The 25,940-nt window shown below is 36.4% G+C and overlaps 1 protein-coding gene across 2 annotated transcripts in view; it reads left to right on the top strand.

Moving 5' to 3' along the window:
* The first annotated feature begins 1,295 nt into the window (after positions 1-1,295).
* Positions 1,296-25,940, top strand: part of LOC131049756 (uncharacterized) — a 137,321-nt gene continuing 112,676 nt past the window's right edge. Inside the window, exons 1-5 of one of the 2 annotated variants that reach the window (XM_057983821.2) lie at positions 1,296-1,724; positions 1,829-1,936; positions 24,648-24,796; positions 24,949-25,030; positions 25,210-25,628. In XM_057983821.2, coding sequence (XP_057839804.1) covers positions 1,578-1,724; positions 1,829-1,936; positions 24,648-24,796; positions 24,949-25,030; positions 25,210-25,628 — 905 coding nt within the window. In that variant the 5' untranslated portion in view covers positions 1,296-1,577. The remainder of the gene's footprint in view (positions 1,725-1,828; positions 1,937-24,647; positions 24,797-24,948; positions 25,031-25,209; positions 25,629-25,940) is intronic. The other variant, XR_009106805.2, reaches the window with a different exon arrangement.

Genomic DNA, 25,940 nt, shown 5'->3' on the forward strand with positions numbered 1-25,940 from the left:
TCCTATCTCTTGCATGAGAATGGTAATAATTAGCAAGGCAAAATAATTGGAAGCCATCGGGGTTTGCAAAAAAAGGCGTACATCATAAGTGTAGGAAAATAATAGAATTGGAACAATAAAGATTTTATTAACTCTCAAGTAAATGTATATAGCATGTTTTAAATCAACTTTGAAATCTGTGCTAGAAATCTACTGGTCTATGCCAAAATGGCCGCACAAGATATACATCAACAACTTTAGTTACGCAATAGGTGGGGCAAAACAAATACCATCATAGTTTGAATTTAAATGCAAAATTTGAATCATGCACCTAACCTAGATTATCAACATTTATTGGATTCTTACACATGCAAACAAGGAAGAAAAAATGGAAAAAATATAGAGCTAGAGATATCCTACATGCACGAGAAAGGTTATACATTAATCCAATATAGAATGCAAAATGAAATAAGAAATTTAACATATAAAAGTTTGTGACTTTTATGACAAATTGACACGAGAATATTGAAAGTATAAACAAGATATGACTAATTTAAGAAATAGGAGTAATGAGTTAAAGACAATGGCTGACATAGCGAGGAGTAACCACAATAGGCAAAGAATAACCCACAAAGGGTAGCAAGAGGCTATCCAATAATAGACCAAAAATAGGATCAATTGCTCAAATCTTAGTAGACCATGACTTATATTTTCAACCCATATTAATATGAAGCATGCTACTTTGGTTTTACATGTAATGGTAAATTTTTCTAATCCTTGTGTTGCAAGATGGCAAATGATGCAAGACTTTGCTTTATATAGAGATCCCTAAAAGCTCAATTGGACCCAATGTATACTAAAAAGGTGTTAAAGGTTGTGAAAAAGTCAACAAAGTGAACTCGACAAGTTAATAATAGATTTAAAAATTGTGGATTAAGGTTGCCTTTGCACCTTCAACTTGGAAAGGGAAGGACTAAGAGAATGGATCAACCTAGATTCTATGGCTCAAGAATATTTTAAAATAGTAGAAATGAATTGAAATCAACATGATACAAACAAAACAAATTAAAATATTTTATTCAAAAATTGTTCAAAACAAATTTTAAAATGTATATTTCTCCTCACCAATTTTTAGAATAAAATTTAAATTGAATTTTTATATGATGTTATAATAAAACATATTTATCTAATTAAAACTCAATAAAATAGAATAAAAATAAATTGTTAAATGTAAAATAAAAAAAATAAAATTAATGGCTAAAAATTTAACCTCTATAAATGAAAACATTGTAGAATTTGATTTTTGCTAAACCCATAAAGTGGGCATTTCTGACGCCTTTTTATTGCCTGCCTTCTTTCGCAGTCCTTGACGTTCCGTCTCTCCACGATCAAGACAGGAGTACTCCACATTAAGAGGAAGACGGGAAAATAAATAAAAAAGTTTCAGATCTGGAAAAAATTCTGCCAGTCTATTATTAATTTGATTCTACTAACAGATCTGTACACCGAAATACAACTGTTGGCATGTTAAAATCAATTCCACTATATTCCTTGAAAGCTTGAGCTCTTGATCGAGTTCAAGATAGAGGCACTTAAACATGTATATGGCATATGGATGGCCCGAGGTAATGCCGCTGGAGTCAGGCGTATGGCCTACTCCGCAACAGATCCTCTTCATGAAATCCATCAATGGGATTCTATTAGTTGTTTCTCCTTCCCACTTGGAAATATGGAGCTCCACACGGGTAATTGTGTCTAAATTTTTGTTTAATTGAATTAATGACAGCTTTTGAATGCACGCCCTATGCTAATTTTTCTTTGGGTATGTTTTTTATTTTTATTTTTGCAGCACAGATTAAGGCTGGGTAAGTATTTGAGGGATCCAGAGTCGATCCAGAAGGAGGGTCAAAATTTGCAGGCTGTGTGGAGCTCTGATACCAAGACTATTGTAGTGCTTGTAAGTGTCTCTGCTATGTTTAGCGAATTCATTTAGGGTATAATAAAGAGTATTAAAACAATCATTATTCAAACATTGGTAAACTTTGCAAAGCAACACGTCCTGGACCGGTATGCAATTGGGGGAAAATGGGCCTTTGTTGTCCGATCTCTCACTTGTGTGATTCTCAACATCAATTTTTTTTTTTATCTGCCTTTGCTTTTTTCTTTACCTCTTAATTTTTCAATTTGATAAACTCTCCGCATTGAGTAATCCTCCGCTTAGTTGCTGTGTCTGACGGTCATCTCTTCCATGGAATTCACCCGGGACTTGCAGTTCCTCTGGGATACACCACACCCAGAGAGTTGGATGAGGCATTCTATGCAATTTTAACATTTAACCAAGATTGGAATGCCATCCTTTGGAAGGTCCAATGCTTTCACCTCTTGAGATCATCCCATTAAACCTATACATGGAAAAACTTTCGACTTAGTTGTTGTGACTGATGAGTAAGTCTCTGTGAAATTCACCCAGGTCTTGCATTCCCACTGTCATATGCATACCCAGCGAGTCATGATCTTAGTGAGGGAAAAAGGAGGTCGTTTGATTCATCTAGAAAGAGACTACTCAAATAAACAATTCATTTGGTTTAAATTTGCAGAAAATGGAATTCTTATTAGAATTGCAGCATGTTATTTTGCTCCACAAGTTTCAAAAACTTACAAAAGTAGGGGCTTGACCACAAAGACCCTTTTGCAACAATTTAAAAGGATCCTTCTAGTGGGTGATTTCAATGTTAGGACTGCAAGTGAACAATTTAGCGTTCTTTGTTGTAAGGAAGATTGCAATCCTATTTGTCTTACATGATAAAGTAATTATCAGAGGGCAAGAGTTTCAGAAGACAACAAAGACTGCAATCTTTTTGGGGAGCAGCTGCTTTTTTTATGTGGGGCTTTTGATTTAGTCATTTGCAATGGTTTGGCTAGATGGGTGAAGTTTGGTAATTTCACTTGTAATACCTATGATGGTGCAAGTGTAGTGGATTATGCAATTTGCTCACTATTTTCTGTGAGAAAATGGAGGAAGTTTTGATTGGTGAACAGCTTTGGGATTTAAAATCTCATCACAAACCGATTTATTTATTTAAGTTATCTCTTGGAACTGAAAATAAGCAGCTTGGGATGAAAACTCAGTGTATTCAGCAATCTCTTTCAAAGGGCTGGATTCTTTTAACTAAAAAAAAATGTAGTACCTTCAAGATTAGTGCTAGAGAGGCTTTTTAAGGAGAAAATTCTGTTCCACGGCCTTCATAGTCATGCACTAACAAATTTGATTCAAAGTGCTCACTTGTAGAGTGCAAAAGAGGAAAAAATAGGAAATCTGAAACAAGTTGTTTTCCAGTTAATGCTTGGTTTGATGAGGAATGCAAAAAGGCAAGCAGAGCTTTGAAAGAGCAAAACAAGAAAAAAATAAACCTCAAGGTTTACAAGTAGATTTAAGAAAGAAAAAAGCCAATGTCATGGTTACAAGGAGGGAAGAGCTAATCTTCCTTGGGAAAAATAACCCCACGTTGAGCTTCAATTGAGAAAGAGGCAAATTGAAAATAATATTACAACTTCTCAATGGTTTGATTATGCAAGGAAACTTTATGAGCAGGATTCTAAGGTTGACCCTGAAAAATAAATTGAATGAATGATTCAATAATTGGATAATCTATTCAACAATATACAAACGTATATAAAGAGATTACAAGGACGGCATTCTAAATTAAGAGCAAGTCATTTAAAGTGAACTACTAAAAAGCTAAATGCTAAATAAAACTTAAAAACTCATTAACTAAAAAGAAAAAAGAAAATGCCAAATAAAGCTTAAAAGCTAATTAACTAAAAAACTAAATGACCATTAAACAAGGAACTAAATATAGGTGACTAAAATATAATTAAATATTCTAATACCCTCACTTAATGGTCATTCTATCTACTAACTACCCTAGAGAAGACACTGCAGGTCTTTTGATCACAAATGAAAAGAACACTCTGCTACGGTGGAGACCCTCCCTGGATCTGAAAAGTGTTAATGACCAAGAATACTAGAATCCATCCAACCTGACGTTGGGTAACCAAACTCAAACCTGAAACCATGATTTTGAGGAAAAATCGGCAAACCCTTCAAAACTGAAGATACAAATCATCATTTTTGTGGAAAAAAATGGTAAAAACCCTTGAAATGATTTCTGTGGAAAAAAATGGTAAAAACCCTTGAAATGATTTTTGTGGAAAAAATCGAACAAAACCCTGAAACTTCGCATGGCAAGACCCAAAACACCACGTGGTAAGACACCAAACATCATGCGGTAAAACATCAGACATCATGCAGGAAAACACCAGACACCATCATGTGGTAAAACCCTGATTTTTGAGAAAAAAAATCAAGCAAAACCCTCCCATGATTTTTTATGGCGAAAAATCAGAAAACCCATGCAAGCTTTGCAGATGACAGATAATAATTTTTAAGGAAAAAATTCTAAACCCTACGAACAATTTTTGGGGAAAAAAATGTGAAAACCCTGGGACCTGTAGGACGAGGTCTGGCCTAAATCAATCTGATCAAGGCAATGATATTCAGATATCGTGAACATGCACTGTTTCTAGGTGTTGTGGCAGCTGTTCAACTTTTGACTGTGTTCCAACATGATGTTGGTCAAAGATGCCATCACGAAAATGGAGGTTGAACAAGATCAACCTAGTGAAAGCATGAGATAGAAGAATCTGATTCAAAACTCAGAATAGAAGCAGCTGCACGAAAAATCTGAAACCCTGGAGGAGAATTCAGACACGAATTCTAAAGTGCGAATTTTGAGGTTTGGAAGAAACCCATAAATTAAAATTTTCCGCAAACTTAAAACCTGAAATTTTTCCTAAAAATAATAAATTTTTTTTTTTTTTGCAGAAAATATAGACGATAAAAAAAAAAAAAGGCAAAAAAAATAGGGGCAGAAACCCTAGGTCGGATGTACAGCATAAACAACGCCCAGAAGACACCAAAATTCCCGACGCCCACAAAATTAGTAGAAATTGCATACTTTTTTAAAATTCCAAGGCAAATTTGCTGGCATAAAATTCAAGGCACGGAAATCGAGCTACCCAGAAAAATTTGAGACCAACCCCAGAAAGCTCTTGAAAAACCCACAAAGAATTTGAAATCAGATTGTAGATCGGACGGCTCAAAAATCAAGGCATGAAAAACGATGCACCCAAAAAAATCCGACGACGACCTAGTTGAGGTCTCGAAAAATCCACCAAGAATATGCAACCAGAATAAAATTTTGACTTGAATTGAAGGGTCAAAACCCTAGGAAAAATTTCAGCCTGCAAAAAAAAAAATCCGCCTAGGAAGAGAAAAGAACTTGCTAAAAAAAAATAGTTTAAAAAAAATCTCTTCAATAAAAACTTCGAAAAATTTTAATAACAAAAACTTTCGAAATTTTTAATTTCCATTCTTTGATACCATGAAAAATAAATTGAATGAATGATTCAATAATCGGATAATCTATTCAACAATATACAAACGTATATAAAGAGATTACAAGGACGACGTTCTAAATTAAGAACAAGTCTTTTAAAGTGAACTACTAAAAAGCTAAACGCTAAATAAAGCTTAAAAGCTAATTAACTAAAAAGAAAAAGCAAAATGCTAAATAAAGCTTAAAAGCTAATGAACTAAAAAACTAAATGACCATTAAACAAGGAACTAAATATAGGTGACTAAAATATAATTAATTATTCTAATAGACCCTCTCCCTTTGGTCGACACACTAAGTTTTTCATTGTGTAGGAGATCGAGATGGATGTTGGAAAAGGAGAAGACTTATCTAAAGTGGGGTATGAAAACTTATGCATCTCACATTATGAAAATTTTCAACAACGTCATTTAGCAAGGGTTCTCTATAGATTGGACAACTAGCCTAGCAATACTTCTTTTCAAGAGTGTTGATGTCAATAATCCCTCTAATTATAGGACCTTTATGATAAATCCTTTGTTTGCAAAGTTGTTTGGGAGTATGATAGAAAATAGAATTAGCAAGTGGGCCAAAGGAAGAGATAAACGTGTTAAAGGGCAAGAAAGTTTCAAACCGAAGCATTCCACGGTTGATCACAATATAACTTTTAAGGCACATCATTGAAAAATTTTGGGAGAAAAAGGAGGAAACCTTTTGTAGTTTTGTTGATTTCAAAAAAGCTTTTAACACAGTCTCTAGGGATAAGTTTTGTTACAAAATGGAGGAATTTGGGGTTCCTATGCATCTTACAACAGCTGTTCATAGGTTGTATGAGGAGGTTAAAGTTAAAATCAAAACTTCAGCTAGCATCTCCGAAAGTTTTAGGAGTGATATCGGGGTCAAGCAAGGGTGCATATTGTCCTCTACCCTTTTTGGTTTATATATTGACAAACTTGAAGAATGGTTAAACTTGCAAGGAGGTGATGGTGTCCGTTTGGGAGAGTTTGTTATAAGGCTTCTTTTGTATGTGTATGACCTTATTCTGATTGCTAAATTTGCTCTTGGCTTGCAAGAGCACTTACTTTCCCTTGAGCATTTTTGCAGAACGGTGGGGATGCATGGCAATATTAGCAAGATGAAAGTGATGGTTTTCTCTAAATTAAAAAACATAACCAACATAAGTTCTACTTTGAAGGCAGTACTCTTGAAGAAGTGGTAGATTACAAATACCTCGGAATTGACTTCCAACAAAAATCTAAGTTGGGAAGGTTGCAGAAAGAAGAGAACTTTGGGAGGTTGGAAAGCATTTTATGCTTTTCAAAATAGGTGCAAAGAGGTAGAGCTATGGGATTGAAAGACTACCCAACTCTTTTTGGGCTTTTAGTGCTTCTGGTTGTACTCTATAGTTGTGAATTGTGGACCAACAATTCTGCTGATTTACAGTGCAAGCAAATTGAGAAATTCAAAAGCGCTTGATTTCAAACAAGTTCAAAATTAAATGTTTAGTTTGTTATGATATCAGCTGAGTGAAATGGGAGCTGTGGCTATTGAAGCAATTGTTATGGTGAGACTCATAAGATATTTAAAAAGAATTGAGCAAATTGAAGAGGGCAGATCGCCTAAGGTTGTCTTGACCAAGGATTACAAGCCAAGCTTGGATTCACAGTTCAAAATGCTACATGAGAGGTGTTGTATGAGAAATGAACAATCAACGTTATGTTAAGGGTTTGCATTTGTTATGGCAGTGTTTAATAGCCACTTTTGCAAAGGAGACAATCATCAAGAGTTGATAGTCCTTTAGAAAGAATAGAGGATAGTTAGATAGGTCTTCTAGAGAGTAAGAGACAATATGCGACAGTCAAAATAGTGAAAGGTTGAGTTCTTAAATATAGGTTGCAGATTTGCAAGGATAGTTAAAAGCAAAGAATGAGAAGATGACAGTGAAAATTCAGTGGTAGGATAAGTGAACAAAGATATTGCTAAAGACCATACATGATGATCACACAAGGTCTTGATGGCAGTGATAAAAAAGGTGATGAAACAATGACAAATGCTAAGGGTGAGCTTCATAAAAGTGAACGAGGCAGCACTATGAGATGTCTTCATCAAATTGCAATCAACACAGTGACCTATGAAAAGGTCTCATAAGTTTTTTAAGGGGAGAGGGGCATGAAATGCATATTTCTATAAAGAACACAGTTATGAAGGCAAATGAATATGATAACTATAAAGACATTTCATGTACTTATGAGTAGCAAGACAGGGTTAGGCCCACATTATGACTCTAAATGGCTTATGAGTAGCAAGAAGATTTAGGCCCACTTTTTGACTCTAAATGGCTTATAAGTAGCAAGATGGGGTTAGGACCACTTTTTGGCTCAAAATGGCTTATGAGCAGCAAGATGGGGTTAGCCCTGTTGGAACCCTAATTTTTGGCAAAATTCAGTCTTCCTTAAGATTCTCAAGTAGCCATTTTCCCATTTTCCTAAACTTTGTATACATATCATCACCAAGATTCTTGTATTTCATCGACTTGGGAAAAATCTCTTTGCAATACTAACACTCAACTCTGTAAATCTATGGATATTGGTTTGAGAAGAATGGTTTATTTATCTATCAGATGAGGTTATTATTGTTACAAGTTCATTAATGAAAGACATGAATATCAAAGATGATATTGCAAAAATTTCTATATGTGGAGTAAATGGGCTCCCATAAGGGTAGAGCCCAACATATAGCTTCAAAGGGGAACATTAAGATATTCTTTGCAGATAAGCCATTTTTCAGCAAGACATATTGTGTATTTCAGCAATAAAGACACCATTTCGGAGTAGCAAGCAACACCAACAAAGTGAATATAATCTCCTCCGAAAAGTTGAGTTACACCGAAAAGGTTTCTTTATCGGTGTAACTTCCTTCAGGTATCACCGAAAACATAAGCGTCGGTATAACATAGCTGTTTTGCTAAGCTCTAGAATGTCTTATCGAAAGTATGTGCTACACCAAAAAGAAAGATGTCGGAGTCAAGAGCCTAGGCTACATCGAAGTCTATTGTGGTATTACTGTGGGGGTCCCACATGGAAGAGAATATATTGGAGAAACTCATTATTGATCATACAGAAATCACTAATTTTTGGTATAGTAACAAAAGTCGGTCAAACTAAAAAACATCTTACCGAAAAGAGATGTTATGTTGAAAACTTAGTAGGTCCCGCAATAACAAAAGGAAGCCAGAATAACCTATCGACAAAGCCTATCATTGATCTTGCCGAAACACTTGTTTCAGCATAACTATAAAGATTGATAAGGAGTAAGATAGTTACATCGAAATCCGGACTTACACCGAAGTGAGTGATGTCAAAGAAGTTGGTAAGTGTTACACCGACAAAGCTGGTTTTCGTTATACTTGTGAACGACGGTGGAAGCTAAAATGGTTTCACCGAAAATGCTACCTACATCGAAATGGTGGTGGGAGATCTTATATAATAATCCATAAGATCTCTCGACGTTAATGTTATGCCAATTCGAAGTTATATCGCACAAATTTTTGAATTTGAGCATTAATGACCGTTCTGCAATTGATTCTAAAACGACACAAACTCTCTAGCTAGAATCAAAAGGGTGATCTCGCACACATTTGATCAGTGTAAGCAATCTCGAAGGTTACTGAAGGTGAAGGTAAGAGCAAGGGCGAGCAAGAAGCAAGCAGAGATTCAGGATCAATGCCTCAATTCCAAGTAAGTGCTTGATTCTGAAAAGTACATTGTCAATTTAATTGCTCTGTCTCTGTCACAATGGAAGGTCCATCCAAAAAACCTAGGAGTAGAAAATAGAAAGAAAAGACTACTGAAGTAGAAAGCCCTCAGGAGACTAAGCTGAAGAAACAAAAAAGAGAAGGGAGACATTTAAACCAAGACTTAATGGACTAATTCCCAGATTCAGGCCCTAAGTCTAAAAGGTCTTTTTAGTCGAAATCAGATGCTTTAGGAGACAAATATGAAGATTTGAGTGACATATGGACACCAATGAGAGGGTACTAATTGGTGTTATACCATTATAGAAAAAGAAACAAGGGGGAGCCCATATGCAATGCATGGGTCTACAATGTAGGAAAATTAGCAGTTCCCAATGTCTTTGTGAGTGTTGATTTGATAATTCTGCTTGCTAAGAATTATGATCCCAAAACCAAGGTAATCCGTGACGTTGCTAGGAAACCACTGGTACCTATAACAAGGGATTACATGTCTAGAGTGTTTGATTTGGACTTAACCCTAGATCAACCAATTGATGTCACTCTCCTGAAAAATGAGTACTCCAGGCTTAAAGATGTATACAAAAGATGGAGATTGCCGGCTCATAGGCCTAGAGATGGAAACAATCTCTGGATGTTTGACGAAAATGAAGAATCCCCATATGATTTAGATTTATTTGAAGAATACTTCAAGTATACCTATTATTCGATTTGTCAAATTATGGGGATTGAGGCCGGTATTCTAATGGATGTGGCGCCTATGATATTGGCTGCGGACATGCAGACACATGACGCTCGACTATTTGATTATGTGTCCTTGATGGTAGTCCAAATAAACATGGGTTGGAAAGAATCAAAAGTAAACCTAAAGAAATTCATTTCCGACATTATTTTGTGCTGATGCATATGCTCTTGTATGTTGGGCAAGAAATGGGTATATGGATTGACAATCTCAGAGTCTATGAGTATGATAGACAAGGCATGAGGAAGCCAGTGCAAATGTGGACGATTATATGGGATCAGAGGTGTTTATGGTCCCAGTCTGTGTTTTGAAGAGTATTTTGTTAAGCCTTTGTGTCAACTTCTAGGTCGTTCGTTCATTCGGAAATTCAAAAGTTTCTTAGGCCTAAAGAATATGATGAGCGACAATTAGTCAATCACAATTGGGGAAACTGGTATGCCCTCAAGGATTAAACAAAGATCAGAGTGTATGGATTTGAGGGTGCCCCTCTGCTACTCCCGAGAACGGTGCCAAACAGAATTGCTTACTTAGAGATTATGAGGCAGCTCGCTGAAGCAAGCTCTACACATTTAGGAGCACATGGGAAATAGTCCCTCATGCCTGGATACCTATGCTTTGGAGAATTTACAGTTATTTTTACTAAAGGATATGATCTCATCAAAAATAAGTTGGCCTGTTATGGCCTAACACAAGATGAACCTAGGGTGAAGGATTCATGTGTTCAGCTAAGCAATCACAGAAATTACGCTCTTATGAGCATGTACCACTTGAACAAGAAGATTTGATTAGAAATTTGGGTGAGCTATAGGCTATGGGTGACTAGGGCTGAAGATTGGAGAAAGAATCACAACTTATTGAAGTCTAGTGTTTATTTAGATATTCAGGACCCCATTGCTCGCATCAATGAAAAAATTGCTCATTTGGATGAAATAACTGAAGGAGTCCCTCCGAGTGTTCTGGATAGAGATGCAAGGAAGCCTCTAGGATGAAGTATACAAGTTGTGACACCTCTTATGCGTTTATCACCGCAGCCTACCCCCTCAATACAAAGTGATACAGAGGACATCCGAGAGCGTGATTCATCTCATGTTCCAAGAAGAGAGGAGGTTGTCGCAGAGGCTATAGAAGAAAGAGAGGATACTAGACAGCTTGTTAGTGAGAAGTTTATTTCAGATGATGAATTTGTTCACTCTCAGGAGTTCAAAACATTCTTGTATAAGTATAGGGGGAAAATGCTTATACGACAAGTTGGTGAGGTCACAGGAAAATGAGGGTGCACTGCTTGAAAAGTTGCAACAAGATGTTGATAATGAAAATGCCACTATGACCCCTGTCAAGGGAAGATAGCTTCTACAGGATGCTAGTGTACTTATTGTGCCTGGATGGGATATGAGTTCTGCTGTATTATTTGATAGTTTTGTGAAGAACCATGACATTCAAAAGAAAATGTCACTGCAAGATATTGATAAAATTTACTCTGGTTTTGGTTTCGATCTGGACAAATAGGTGCTCTTATAGTGGGCCTTGTACCCAAGAAATAAAATGCCCACCTCAGTGGAGACTGATAGAGTATTTGGTCACCTTATGGTCCAGAAGGTTGGTGAGATAGATCCATTGGAAACAACAGACTTGAATGTCAATGTGGCAGAGTTTACCAAAGCACAAAGCAAGCATGTAGTTAAAGAAAGGGATGCATATAATGCAAATTATGAGAAAGTGGAAGAACAAGTTCATAGCTTGAGGAAAAATTAAGATTAATCTCTAATAAGGAGGAATTCTCATATGAATGGGAGCAGCAGATAACTGAAGCGCTTCAAGATACAAATTACTGGAGGTACTAGGCAGAAAAACTTTAGAAGACATTGAAGAAGAGGGAAGAGCAAAGGAAAATAACTACCTATGACATGATGGCGGGATTGGTCACCCATAGGTTTAGTGAAACGATGCAATATGCAAATGATTATTGGAACCTTTATGCAGGAACCTTTAGGGCATTGCAGGAGCTTGCTAAATTTACAGAAAGAGTGAAAGAGATAGTCGACAAAGCACAGGATCCTGAATCTTCCAAGTTGCCTAAGGACATCAAAAAGTTATGGTCAAAACATATGGCGTACGAAGAAGAGCTGGAAGATGATATGAGTCGATTGGATATAGAAAACGCATAAAGTCTCCCTTCACCGTTGAATAATGAAGATGGTACACCAATGCCCAGGGAACAATGGAAGGAGTTGCTATCACAAGAACTCCCACAAGCGCTGGACGAGATCAACGATGAAGATCATGTTCTTGATCTTGATTTATAGCTAGGTCAGATTCCTAGCTTGGGTCGACCCAGCTCTCTAAATTGGCCTTTTGGCCTTAGCAATTTGTCATCGTGTTGACTGGGCCCTATTTGGGCGATTTATGTTAAATACATATGTAACGTGCTGTGACTTGCATGTATAACGTGTAAACATTATGTAAAATATGGCTTGGCACCAAAATTATGTAACTTGTAAATAGGTCACGACCTATACTTGTAACTTGTGAAATGAAATTATTTATTTATATTTTGGCGGGAATTTTCATATGGCCGACCTAGCAAAGTTAAGGCATTGTAACTCATATAAAGTCAAGGCAAGATGAAGCCTTTCATATAGATTCGAATTATCTTGAAGATCAGTGAGTCCTTCTGCAATATCAGCGAATCTTCCTTGGAGGTCAGCGGATCTATCCAAGGCTCAACAAATACATATTGAAGGACAGCAACCATATCTTGAGATTTGCGAAATCCTTAAGGAGACAAGTGATCAGCAGAGCAGCAATCAGACATTGGACATTAGGAGCGAATGTCATCTCAGTTGAGTGAGTTCATCCAATGTGCAACTCTAGAGACCTCTGATCAAGTATTCCCTACTTGGTGGTGAATTCTGAGTAAAGGATATCTGCCCTAGAGATTGCCCTATATGTGATTGGGATTTGGTCAAGCTCTGATCAGAACTTGTAATTCAGATAAGTTGATTTTCTCAAGCCCTAGGTGGGCTTACTTGTAATTAGTTACATTTAGACATTAATATAATCAGATCTGACAGTTTATGTTATTTAATCTCAGTCTGATTACTAAAATTAACACTTGATAGCATGAAGATTATCTTGAATAGGCTCTATAGGAAAGAATATGTTATGAGACACTTTGTCTCAAACATCACTACTTATAAAGAGCAGGAATATGTAGATCACTCAGGGGCTGTTAATTTGTTTCTCTTGAATCGTTAAAAAACTTGTTTGGTTAGTTACACTGTGTAACTAACTTATGTTTTATTTTCAAAAGACATGATGTTTCGTATGTGTCTGATCTTTACTTATAAAAGTAAGATCATTTATTTTATGCAAGGACATGATGAAAAATATATACTTTTATATCTCTGCCAGTAATACAAACTAGCCTGCTTTTATTTCCTATTGTGTGATAAATATCGTAGATGCTTTTCAATTCGAGCTTGTTATTTTGATGCTGAGAAATCAAAGGCTGTTTAAGTTTTTCTGCATACTGTGGCTGTTTCATTATTTTCAGACTGCTACATTGTTGTGTGGAATGAGCAAGATAAATAGTATTTTTGGATCTATTACTGTATAAGCCTCTTTCTAGGAAAGATTAAAATTGCATATATAGTAATTGTCATGGTGAAGGTTAATCACCAAGTGTGGAAAGATTAATAGTGGATGGTATTTGTCAAACTGTCTAACAAGGAGAATATAAGAAAGAAAATTCATAAGACTTTGAACCCAATAGGCGAAGAAGGCACTGGTCCAGATCCTATATCTATAATCTCATAATTTCAGTCAGCAAGATTTTATTTTCAGTTTCAGAGAAGTAGAAAGTAGGAGTATAGGTTTCAGGTCATATCAAATTTTCGTGCTAATTTGAGATTGACCTTAAGACAATTTTGTAATTATAATTTGCTTAATTATCATAAGGTAAAGATACTTGGTGATAAGGTATACCCACCTTGGTTTAGCAGAACCAAAAGAAGTAGGGAATTGACAACCTTGAAGGTACATTCTGTTAGTTGGCCAAAATTGACTGCCTAACTTGATCATAGAGTCTGGCATCCTCTTAGGGTTTGGCAACCTGCAATTTTGAGCTCCAACAAGCCCCACTTTCTGGCTCTAAATGGCTTATGAGCACCAACATGGGGTTAGGCCCACTTATTGGCTCTAATGGCATATGAGCAGCAAGATGGGGTTAGGCCCTCTTTTTGGCTCTAAGTGGCTTATGAGCATTAAGATGGGAATAGGCCTCCTTCTCAGCTTATGGGGGTAGAAAGGTGGGGCTAGGCCCTCTTTTTGGCTCTAAGTGGATCATAAGTGACAAGGTGGGGTTAACCCTCCTTCTTGGCTCATAGGAGTAGTAACGCAGGGTTAGGCCCCCTTCCTAGCTGCTAACAAAACCTTCAATGCACTTGCTTGTTGCATATCCAAATACTTCTTTCTTTCTTCTTTGATCCTGCCTGACCACAAGGTAAAAATAAATCAATGGATGCATTCTAGTCAATAAGAAGGGATCTAACAATACGTGTATTTTCGTGTATGCCTAGTGTCTACATATATTCGTGTATGCTTCGTGTTTTTATGTGTATGCTCCATGTTTGGTTCATACCTAATATTGCATTTGACGTCATAGATGTGTGTTATGCTTCTAATCCTCATTTTAATATATGTTAAGATCACCCTTGCTTTAGCATAGAGAGATATCTAGGATATTGCGTAAACGTTGGGTCAACCAAATTAAATAAGGAATACAAATCTCCAAGGGTTAAATTGGGGCGTTCATGATCCAATTCATAGAAACCTACATTGCTTGAGGACAAGCAATCTTGGGAAGGGCAAACTGTCATGCCTCGTCTTAAGTCCTAGTCACAACAATCACAAGCCCTAGTCACAGCAGTAATAAACCCTAGTTGCAGCAGTCATGAAAATAAATCACAGATTTATGTAATTAAATATGAGTGTATTAAATAATTACAAGGGCTGACTCAACATCAAACTAAATATATTTAGGGCCGACCTCCAAGTTATTACAATGCCTTACATTAACAGAATAAATTTTATATTTCTGGCCGACTTTTGATTATTTAAATTGCTAGATGACTTAGAAATAATAAAATTAGATTTATATTTGATCCGACCCTATGTTTAAACACCTAAGTGAAATACATATATAAAAAAATGCTTAATCGCCCAAGTTTAGGGAAGAAAGGTCAAAACAAAAAAGGCAGATCTAATAAGGCAGCAGTAATTATGTCTTAGGCAGTGATTACCTTGAGAAGATACATTGTTTGGTGAAAGGGTAAGGTAGGTGTCCATTCATCTTCCTTGGAGGATATTTAAGAAGTTTCATTTGAATGAAGGACTATCGAACAGCAGAAATAGAAAGACAATTAATGACTGAAGAGTCAGAATTATAAGACACTCAAGAAGAAGTCTTGAGTTTCATAATTATAAACCAGATGGCAGACTTGTAACTGTTCCAGTCTTTGGCCCTAAATTAAGATATTAAGTCGACAATTTATACCTTACTTAGGAACTCTAGGGCAAATTGAGTTAAGTCTTAATAGGGGACATTACATGTAAGCTCATTGAGTTGGATGTGGCATTTTGGCCCATTTGAACGTTTAACCAAGTCTATTGGCAATTCAAATTTCCTGCTTTGGAAGGTCCAATGCTTTCACCTTTGAAGTTAATCACATTTGACATATTTTTTATTTCTCGAGAATATTATTTTGGAAAATTTTCTGAGGATGGTACTAACCAGTTGTGATCAATTCCTATCTATTTCATTTGGCATGTTCAATTATTTGAAAATTTTGTGGGCAAATTCTCATCAGTTTTGGATGCTTCTAGAGTGGAAATATAGACTGAAATATGTGTTCAAATTGTATACAAAGTTGTGCCAAGGATGACATCAACAGTTCTTAATGGACGCACACACATGGAGGTTTTTGGTTTTTGAATTTGAGCTGCTGAGGTGTAGGGCTCAAATTCTAATCCATGCTTACAATGTCTTTATGAGATTTCTCAAAGTATCTAACTTTACTGCATCAAGAAATTTATGCTCAATTATAACTGCAGAAATGTGAATAAACATAGTTGAGGAGCCAACATGATGGCCCTAATGTTTTATACTGTTTGCATCAAAGATAAATATCATCGCTTTCTTATGTGTTGCCATTCATATGAGATGTAATAAGGCCACTGCTTTTGAATATATACAATTTTCAATATTAGAACCAAGGTCCTGCTGTTAAACAGTTTAAATGGTAAAGAGGCCAATTTAGGTTCTTAACATATATATATTATTCATATATGTCAGGAGAATCCAGTCACAAAATTGCATAACTGGTAGAAAATCTTTAAAATGCAGGCAAGGGCAGAACTAAGAACTTAGAAATTACAAAAAGATAACACAAAAAAATGCTCTAATCATATGGTATAACTGTAGGCTGTAGCCATGCGGAGTTCTATCATTGCCCTTGGAATCCACTTTGACTGATTTGGGGGTTTTTGTAATGTCCCCAATTGTCAGCTTAGGTTTCTAGAGAAGAAATAAAAACATTAATTTAATTAAGCTGTCTAAATTAATATTTTGAGGCTACTTGTATTTAATTAATTGTGTTTATGAGTTTAGTACTTTATTTTAATAAAGTGACTTACCTGTCGCCAAAACAAAATAAACTAAATATATATATTTTTTTAATGGGTGAACACTTTTGATCTGGAGCTATGAACTGATAAGGTCACCTAGTGGGGCTTGAACCTTGGATGGCAAGAGCAACAACAACACAACTTAACCATCACATCATACCAATACCGGCTAAATAAAAGAGGGGTAAACACTTTTGACTTGGAGCTATGAACCGGTGAGGTCACAAATGGGGGACCTCAATCCCAAAATTAAGGGTAAGCAATCCCAATTGTTGACGCAGTAGAGAGTAACCATTGTACAGTCCTCTCCACATCCTCAGATACCGGTTCTCCCCTATTTTGGCTGGGTCCTGGTCCTGGTCCGTGCCCGGTCTTGGTCCTGGTCCGGTTCGCTCTGGGTCCTGCCCAGGCGGCTGGGTTCCCTGTGGGTCCTGCCATGCAGGACCCACAGGGAACCCAGCCGCCTGGGCAGGACCTGGGTGGGACCCAGGGCGAACCCAGGAGGACCCGGGTGAACCCAAGCCCGTGGGTTCCCAAAAACGGGGCCCACGGGTTAGCAAGCATTTAAAAACAATAAAAAAACAATATTTTTAATGTATCATTGTATGGGAAAGTTACATTGTATGTTTGATGTTTCATATTTGTATGTTTGAACTGTGAACATATATAATTTTGATGTTTGAAGTTTGAACATATATATATATATATTAAAAATATATATATATATATATATATATATATATATGTACGGACGAACCCGTACCCGTACCCGTACCCAAATTTTTTTTTTTTTTGCCGAATCCGCAAACCCGTACCCGAATCCGAACCGGAACCGGTAACTTAGTCCACATCTTTAGAACTATCCAACAACTTCCTTGGCTCCTTGTTCATTGGTGGTGTAGAGGAAAGTGTTTCATCTTAAGCCATAGAAACATCATGAAAGTCTGATTTCTCCCCAATCTGCTGTTTTGACTCTTCAACCTGCTCACCAACCTCTTTACAATCTGAAACATTAGGTGCAATCATATTGGTTTGCAAGAGTGTCTGCATAAGCTTCATAAAATCTTGATTGCAAATTGTTTTCTGGATTCAACTGTGATGCAAAAATTCTTACACAGTTGAATCCAGAAAACAATTTGCAATCAGCGACATGGTCTGTGGAAATCTGATGAATCTATTTCATAAAATCTTCCAGATATTTGTGGAAAACCTGCGAACACTTTATAAACTCTGTATTGAATTCCTCTATGTGATTTTGATTGGACTTCATTTTTGTCGGACAACTGCAACTCTTAACCCGACAGGCTGGCATGGTCAAAGCTCTAATACCACTGTGAGATACCCTTACCGATTTCACCCCAAGTCCTTGTAATTTATTCCAAACAATTATAACAAACAGTTGCAAAATGTCTAATGCTCAGAAAATAATCTTTGCAGAGCAGATTTGGATTGTAACCAGCTTGACATTTTATAAGAAGTCAGAGTATTACAACATGGTGCACCTTATTAGCTGTGTGATGTGTAATGTCCCCTTCACACTAGTGCGAAACATTCGTGGAGTTTGGCCTATTATTCGACCCTCGTAGACCAAAGAGTTGATGAGAGGGTCGTTTGGGCAGTTCCTTGTGGCTTCACATTCAATTTTATATGATTTTTGGTGAGATAATGTGTTCTCACATATGATGTCATGTATGTTGCTAATTGCACTCTATATCAAAAAGTTATTTTAATATTATCGAAAGTGCAATTAAATATTATTTTATAAAAGGGAATCTTCTAGAAGGGAGGCTGATCCATGTGAGAAAAAGAAAAAATAGGGGATGAGTCTCATTGTTTGGCATCGATTACTTGACATCTATATTGTGTTATTGAGTTGTGGAGCCTAAGGTTTCTGCAGTTGATCTACTTGTCTTTGGGAACGATAACTCCCATAGATAGCATAATTGAAGGAGTGAAACATCTCTTGAAGGGTTGCATTTGGGAGGTGATACTTCAGTCATCTCATTGGTGCCTTATCCGTGGCCCAAGGCCAATTTGCTTAAGTTTGATTTTGAGAAGTTTATGGAGACATTGTGAACGCTTAAGGATTTCATTGATTCTTCTCAAGGAGCTGTTAGCATCTGCTTATTTCTGAGTTTAATCTCAGACTTCTTTCAGATTACCATCAGCCTAGGAAATAACACAATTTCTGCTCATAAGGGCCAAATGGTGCATCGATTTTATCCCCTGACTGAAGTGCTCTCATCTTGAGGACTGAGACACTTTAGAAATAGGGACGATTTTGGGAAAAACCACGATTTGGTCTCAAGAAGGACTCCATCTTCTAGATATTGCTTGCTTCTTCAGATACCATTTGGAGCGATCATATAACAGGTTCTTGTCTTAGTTTCCATGTCAATTTGGGGTCAGTAATGTTGCTGTAGATGATATGATTTGAGCAGAGATATATATATATATATAATATTCAAATCTGAGTTTGTATAAAGAATTACATTCAATAGGGAGTCAGTTTGGAGTCACATCTTGTCGCATATTTAATGAAAAATAAGTTGCAGGTCTCTATTTAGTAATATGTCTATAATGATATCGGTTGTATGCCAAGTGTCTGTAGAAATGTCCCTTGGCCATAAATGCACATTTGTCATTTGAAAATTCATAAATATGCATTGAAAATATCAAAAGAATCATTATGCATTGAGTTTGTAATGTTAGATATCATTGAAATCTTTTGCAAATACATTCCATGTGTATCGGTGTCAATAACATGCAATGTTATGCAAAGCCTCTTCTTGTGTCAATAACATGCAAGGTTATCAGATTGAAATTCAGACCAGCGAGCTAAATGTTGTATGATAGTATTCCGTGGACTATAAACATCAAGAGAGCAATCAGATTTTAGTAACAATAGGTTAAAGGGGTGAAGGACAACTGTTTGACAAAATTCCTTGAGTCCAAATTCAACATATTCAGTCATTCAACAGCAAGGGATATTACAGTGGTATCAGAGCTATCATCTTGCCATCCTGTGATCAGTCAATTATCAGATGAGTGAAAGAGATATCAGGTATTATAACAGAGAACAAAGAAGACAGCAGTTTCAAATTCCACAAGTATCCGAAATAGACACATTTTCAGAAGCTTTAAGGGAAAGGGATACCGACAAAGTAGTTGAAAACATGTCAGAAGGAGAAAGACTTACTGTAGATGAGAAGGATGCGAGAATGGAGAGGAAGTTTGATGGGATGATTGAAATGATGTCCTGCCTACTAGTGAAGATGGATCAGCAAACAAATAATAATCACCATCAACACCACACAGCTGAACATAGTGGGGGAATAATGAAAACAATGAAAACTTTGAAGGGGAAAGAGTTGTACACCGAGCTGCTAATATTAGAGGATCAGTCTCTAGACCTCTCTTTCCTACCTTCACACCAAGAGAAAAACAACCACATGTAGGTGCAGCTGTTCCTTTTGGGGATGAAGCAAGACAAGCCTACTTGGAATTTAGCACCTTACCTCCTGATTTGAGAGAACAATGGACCTTTGATCAATTCATGAATCAAAGGAATAGGAGAAATGGCGGAAAAAATGATCATTATGCTCCACCAAGAACAGATTATTAGCAAGCTCTTGGTAAGCTTACAATGCCATATTTTGATGGGAGTAATAAGTGTACAACTAGGGCATGGGTGCAAAAACTTGATAACTACTTATCATTAAGACCAATGCTTGAGGAGGATGCCATAAGGTTTGCTACACTGCATTTAGAAGGGGCTGCTCACGAGTGGTGGTACCACAGTTTGATTACTCTTGGTCCAAATTACGGTGTGATTACAGCAGGTTAAAGGGGTGAAGGACAACTGTTTCACAAAATTCCTTGAGTCCAAATTCAACATATTCAGTCATACAACAGCAAGGGATATTACATGATGTCCCCACTTTGAAATATAATTTAATAATAAATAATAATAATAAATTACAAATACAAAAGAATAAAAATAAAAATAAAACAAAAATATAAAAGAATATACTTAAATATTATTAAAAATTAGTTAAGTTAATGAATGGTCAAAAGACATGAAATGGAAAGTTGTGACTCCCTCAAAACATGAGATATAAAAGGGAGAAGAGAATGCAGATCTGGTTTAAATAAGAAGTGCAGATCTGATTGTGAAAGTTGTCCCTTTCAAAGGGCAGAAATAATGAAGAGCCACACTCTTTCAAAGGGTGCTAATGGTGAAAGGGTGTGTCTCTTGCCAAAGGGCATACATGATGAAGAGGTGTGACCTCTCCCTCACATTGAGAGATATAAAGGAAAGGAATCAAAGCATCCAATAACATCACCATGGATCAGATCGGATCAAAACTGCAATTAAGTTACAGGTAGTAATATCCTTGTTCTTGGCGGTACGCATGGGGTTGTGCTTAATATATGCAGCCTGATAATATTCTTATGCAAAATTTAGTAGTAATATTAATTATATTAATATAGATTGTGGTGCGGGAGCACCTAGGTGGCCATGTGCTTCTTTTTGGCCTTGTTGAGTTATTTCAAGTTTTAATGACATGTCAAGATGTAATAAGGTCATGAATGACCATTCTTCATGTAATAAGGTCCTTGAGACCAATTTGTAATGTCTGAGTCCAATGTGGTGTCTTGATAGTCTCATTGTTGTCAAAATTGTCATTATTAGGTGAAAGTGTGTCAAAGGCCTCAAATGGGGTATTTCATCATGTCTGGAGGTTATTTGGGCCTATTTGAATGTATTCATAGTGGTTTGAGGTCATAGAGGTCCTATTTTAGGTTTGGAGTCAAGTTGTGCAAAAGTTGTCAAAATTGACAAAAGTTGTCAATGCAAGTTTTGTTGCAAAAAGTGCATTAAAGGTGGTTAGAGGTTGGTTAACATTCAAATGGTGGTTATGGACGTGGGGAGGATGTAAGAACCTATATATACCCCTATTTCATCAACCAAAGGGTCCGGTTGGGTGATGTAAGAGTGCACAATTAATGAAAAGTGAAGTTTTTACCTTGCATATTCCTTGTTTCCCAGGCGTAACAGTCTGATCTGCCGCAAATTTCTCTGTGAAAATGTGTCACATGGCATTGGAAACCTTTTGATAATGAAAGAGGAGTGAATCCCCTAAAATTTGGCTTTTGTTTCATTTGATTTCATTACGTTTTGAAGAAGTTAATATCAATTTTTGTGAAATCTGTCACAAACCCTTGCTAGGGTATCCAGTGACATAAAATAATGTAATTTTTGGTCATCCCACCATCAAAAACCCATGTCATTGGATGGGATGACCCTTGTAAATGTCTATTTTCATATTTCCTTCTTTGCAGGGTCCCATGAAGAGGTTGGCACGTGCTAAAAGGTGACACAAATCTGAGTTTTTTTGTCTCAGTCTGGAAATGACAGTGAATTGCTGGTGTTTGGGTGGTGAGGGTGCAAGATTGGGCTCCCAAAAGTTGAGTGAAGGCTCGGGAAGGTGTGGGGGGTTAGTGCAAACCCTAAACAAGTATTTGTGGCCCTTGATTGGTCAAAATACTCACCATTTTTATGACTATCCTAAAACTGGCTATATTGCTGTCCTAAAGACCTAGTGGACTGAGATTTTGTGAATGTGATGAGATGAATGATTTTGGTGAGTGGAAGACCATTGGGAAAGGTGTGTGGGAGTCCTTAGTGACCTTTGAAGGTGATAGGAAGCCCTAGAGAGGGGAGATGGCTCAGATTTTTATGACTGTTCTAAACAAGGTTGTGGCTGCCACAGTGAATTAGTGATATAGCAACAGGTTCTTTTTATGGCCATTGGGGTGGATGGGTGGGTCAAGAGTAGTGCTTTGCCTATGTTGAGGAGTTTCTTCAAGGGTGTCATGAAATCCCTTGGGTTCGTGAGTATTCCCTTGGCATTGTGAGTCATACCTAGGGACAAGTTGGAGTCCTAATAGGAGTTGAGTTTGTGTGAGTGGGGTTAAAGAGTTTGGTAAGGTCTAATTGTTGGGAGACTCAATTTGACCTTTGAACAAGTTTGTTGAACCTAATCTAATGGATTCCAATGGTTGGACAAGGGTTGGGAAGCATGGATTCACTTTTGGGTTGTTGAAGCCTTTTGAGCACCTATTAGCCTTGTGAGGGTTCTTGATAGTTTGAGAAGAGTTGTCACCTATTTGAGTAGGTGAGTTGGGAGAAAGATCTCCCATAGTTTGTGTTTGTTGGATGCTCTGCATCAGACTGAAATATGAATGACAGTCATACTTTAATTTTATATATATTCATAATAATTGAAAGACATATATTTATAGCCTTAGTGCTTAATCAATTCTAATTCTATTCCCCAAGGGAGATGGGTGCTGTTAGGGAGAGGCAGAGTAAATCCACTCCAAGATAAAAGGGCCCCAAGGATGAAAGGATTGATGTTCCTGACGTCTGGGCTGAATCAGGGAGGTGGTGTCATAGCACCCTAGACAAGCCGATGCCCTCTTCTGGGATTAAGAATGAGAAGGGATTAGGAATCAGGACTGGAGTAATGACAATATTAAGTTGAATTATGGACAACTTTAATTATCTACTCGGAATTAATGTAATATACTAGGTAGTAATGTATGTTTCCCCTTGGGAATTGACAGCCAATAAATTGGGGACATCACAAGCTGTGTCTTCCAACATATTTGCATTCAATCTTATTCAACTAAATAAAGATATTTGCACACTGAAAGTAACTAAATCATAATAAATGAACAGCTATTACTTGATAGATTTGCAGAAATAACTTTAACAAAGAATTTCATAAATCCGAGTTTGATATAAATATTGACCAATCTGTAGTATTGTGTGCAGATGATTAATATAAATGAATGCAAACTTTGGACTTGGAAATGTTGCAGAAATTCTTTGAGATACCCTTACTGATTTCACTTGAAATCCTTGTAATATTTTGCAAACAATTTTGACAAACAGTTGCAAAATGTCTAATGCTCAGAAAATACTATTTGTAGAATAGATTTGGATTGTAACCAGCTTCACATTTTATAAGAACTCAGAGTATTACAACATGGTGCATCTTATCAGCTGTGTCTCCCAACATATTTGCATTCAATCTTAATCAGCTAAACAAAGATATTTGCATACTGAATAGCAACTAAATCATAATTAATGAACAACTATTACTGGACAGATTTGCAGAAATAACAAATTTGGGTTTGATATAAATAATGACCAATTTGCAGTACTGTGTGCAGACGATTCATATAAATCCTAGTAAACTTCTGACTTGGAAATGCTGCAGAAATATTATGCACTTTGATAGTGAAATGACCACGTCCTAGTTGATAAACTCATGCATCCCACTATTGCTTGGACTTGCACAAACAACATTAAGTATCCATCAAAGTCCCAAGGTTTGCGTTGGCTTTATCACTCCTCACATCCTTGAAATTTGTCTCTAATGGACTACACAAATTTGCCCAAATGTGAACTCCATCACGAATCCACCCTTTAGGAAGAGCAAGCTTTTCATCCAACCCTTCTGTCAATCTTTTGAAGGTTTTCGTCCTCATAAATCTGCTTCAAAGCTTCATTTTAGGTTACATTCCATTTTTGTCACAGCTGGAAAAATTTGAATACTTTCCATATTAGGTTACATTCCATTTTTTTCACAGTTGGAGAAATTTAAATAAAGTGACTTATTTTATTATTTTTACTTTATTTTTGGTTATACTAATTAATTAAAGTCATCCTTAAGAAAGAGAGATTAATTTTTTTGGACAACTTAATCAATTAATTTGATTTACTTTATAATATTTGGGGACATTACAGTTCCTTAACTGTAACCCCTCGTCTCCAGGTTAATTTGGAAAATTCTAATGCTTTTCTTTTTGAGTGGTTTGTATTTGCTGTGTATTCTGGTTTGGTTATATTCTCTAGACTATAAGTTGCAGGTATTTTTCTCAAAATCTTTCCAGGCCTTGTAAAATTTGATAGTTGCATGCAACATCTCAATCTATAGGCCTGTATATCTGGCTAACATGAACGGCATTGAATTTTTTGCAGACATCATCCTTCTTGTTGCATGTTTACAAAGTAAACTTTTCAGGAAAACATCTACGATTTGGAGGGAAAGATGTTTCTGGTTTATCTCTTGTAAATATAAAGTACAATTCAAGTAAGAAAGCACCTTTTGCTGGTGAGAATGTGACAATGTACGAATCTCTCTTCTCATATATTTCAGGTGTAAGCAATCTTTTGTATATGCATTTATATACATTTATCGTATAAGTAGGGTGATTATAAATAAACTGGGTCAGTGATCAGTTTTTAAAATATTTTTTTCTGGTTTGTTTGCAACTTGCAGTAGCAATTTTGTTAGTGATGACAGGCATATTCTTTTAGGCCTATCAAATGGATCTCTCCATCTTTTATCATGGAATGGCGAGGTACAACACATTTAGTTGCAGGTTTTTGTTTCTAGATGTTGATACAAATTTGTCCTGGTTGAGAGCTTTCTTTAGTCATCAACCAGACTATATTTGTTTTTACCAGATTTAATATTTGAGTATGAGATTGTATAATTCTTGACCACATTTCTTTTTTGTTTTGACTTGCATTTATCCAGCATGTAGAGGAATCTTATCTTCTTGAAGATCCAGTCTCTGTACGAGGGGATGACAATGCCCTGGATAATGATTCTTCAGTTCACCCTGGATTGAATTCACAAAGATCAGCTAACTTTTCCCCGAAGAAGATAGCTAATCATACTAGTATATCACAGCTTGAACTTTCTTTAGCATTGAGACTGTTAGTTGTGGTATTTGGAGATGGACATATTCTTCTATGTTCGACATCTAAGAAAGGGTTGAGGCACATGGATGGTATTAAAGCTGAAAGATGGTTAGGTGTATCTGATGCTGCATGTATTGCATTATCCCCAGAACAAGAAATACTTGCTGTTGGTACAAGGAGAGGAACAGTGGACCTTTATGACTTAGAAGATGGTGCCACTCTTATACGTACAGTTTCTTTGTATGATTGGGGGTAAGTATGATTGGTTCTAACTCTTTTTAAGAAACCATTTTGATCTTTATGTCTTACAGGAACCTTCTTAAGGTGATCTTTATGTCTTAATGTGTTTGGTTCTAGAAGTATCTGACACAAAATTTCATTTTTTCCTAGTGCCTTTTATTTTTCAGAGCTTCTAATTTGTTGTCCTATGTATATATTATAGAGAAGCATATTCAAGTCACGGGGCTAAATTTACTTAAATTAGTACGACTGTTTGAGACAAACAGGAGGACTTCAACAATGAACAAATAGAAACATTAAAATGCCAAGGCATTCTGATGATAG

This window comes from Cryptomeria japonica, chromosome 2, assembly GCF_030272615.1.
Source record: "Cryptomeria japonica chromosome 2, Sugi_1.0, whole genome shotgun sequence".
In the NCBI taxonomy this organism is placed as follows: domain Eukaryota; kingdom Viridiplantae; phylum Streptophyta; class Pinopsida; order Cupressales; family Cupressaceae; genus Cryptomeria; species Cryptomeria japonica.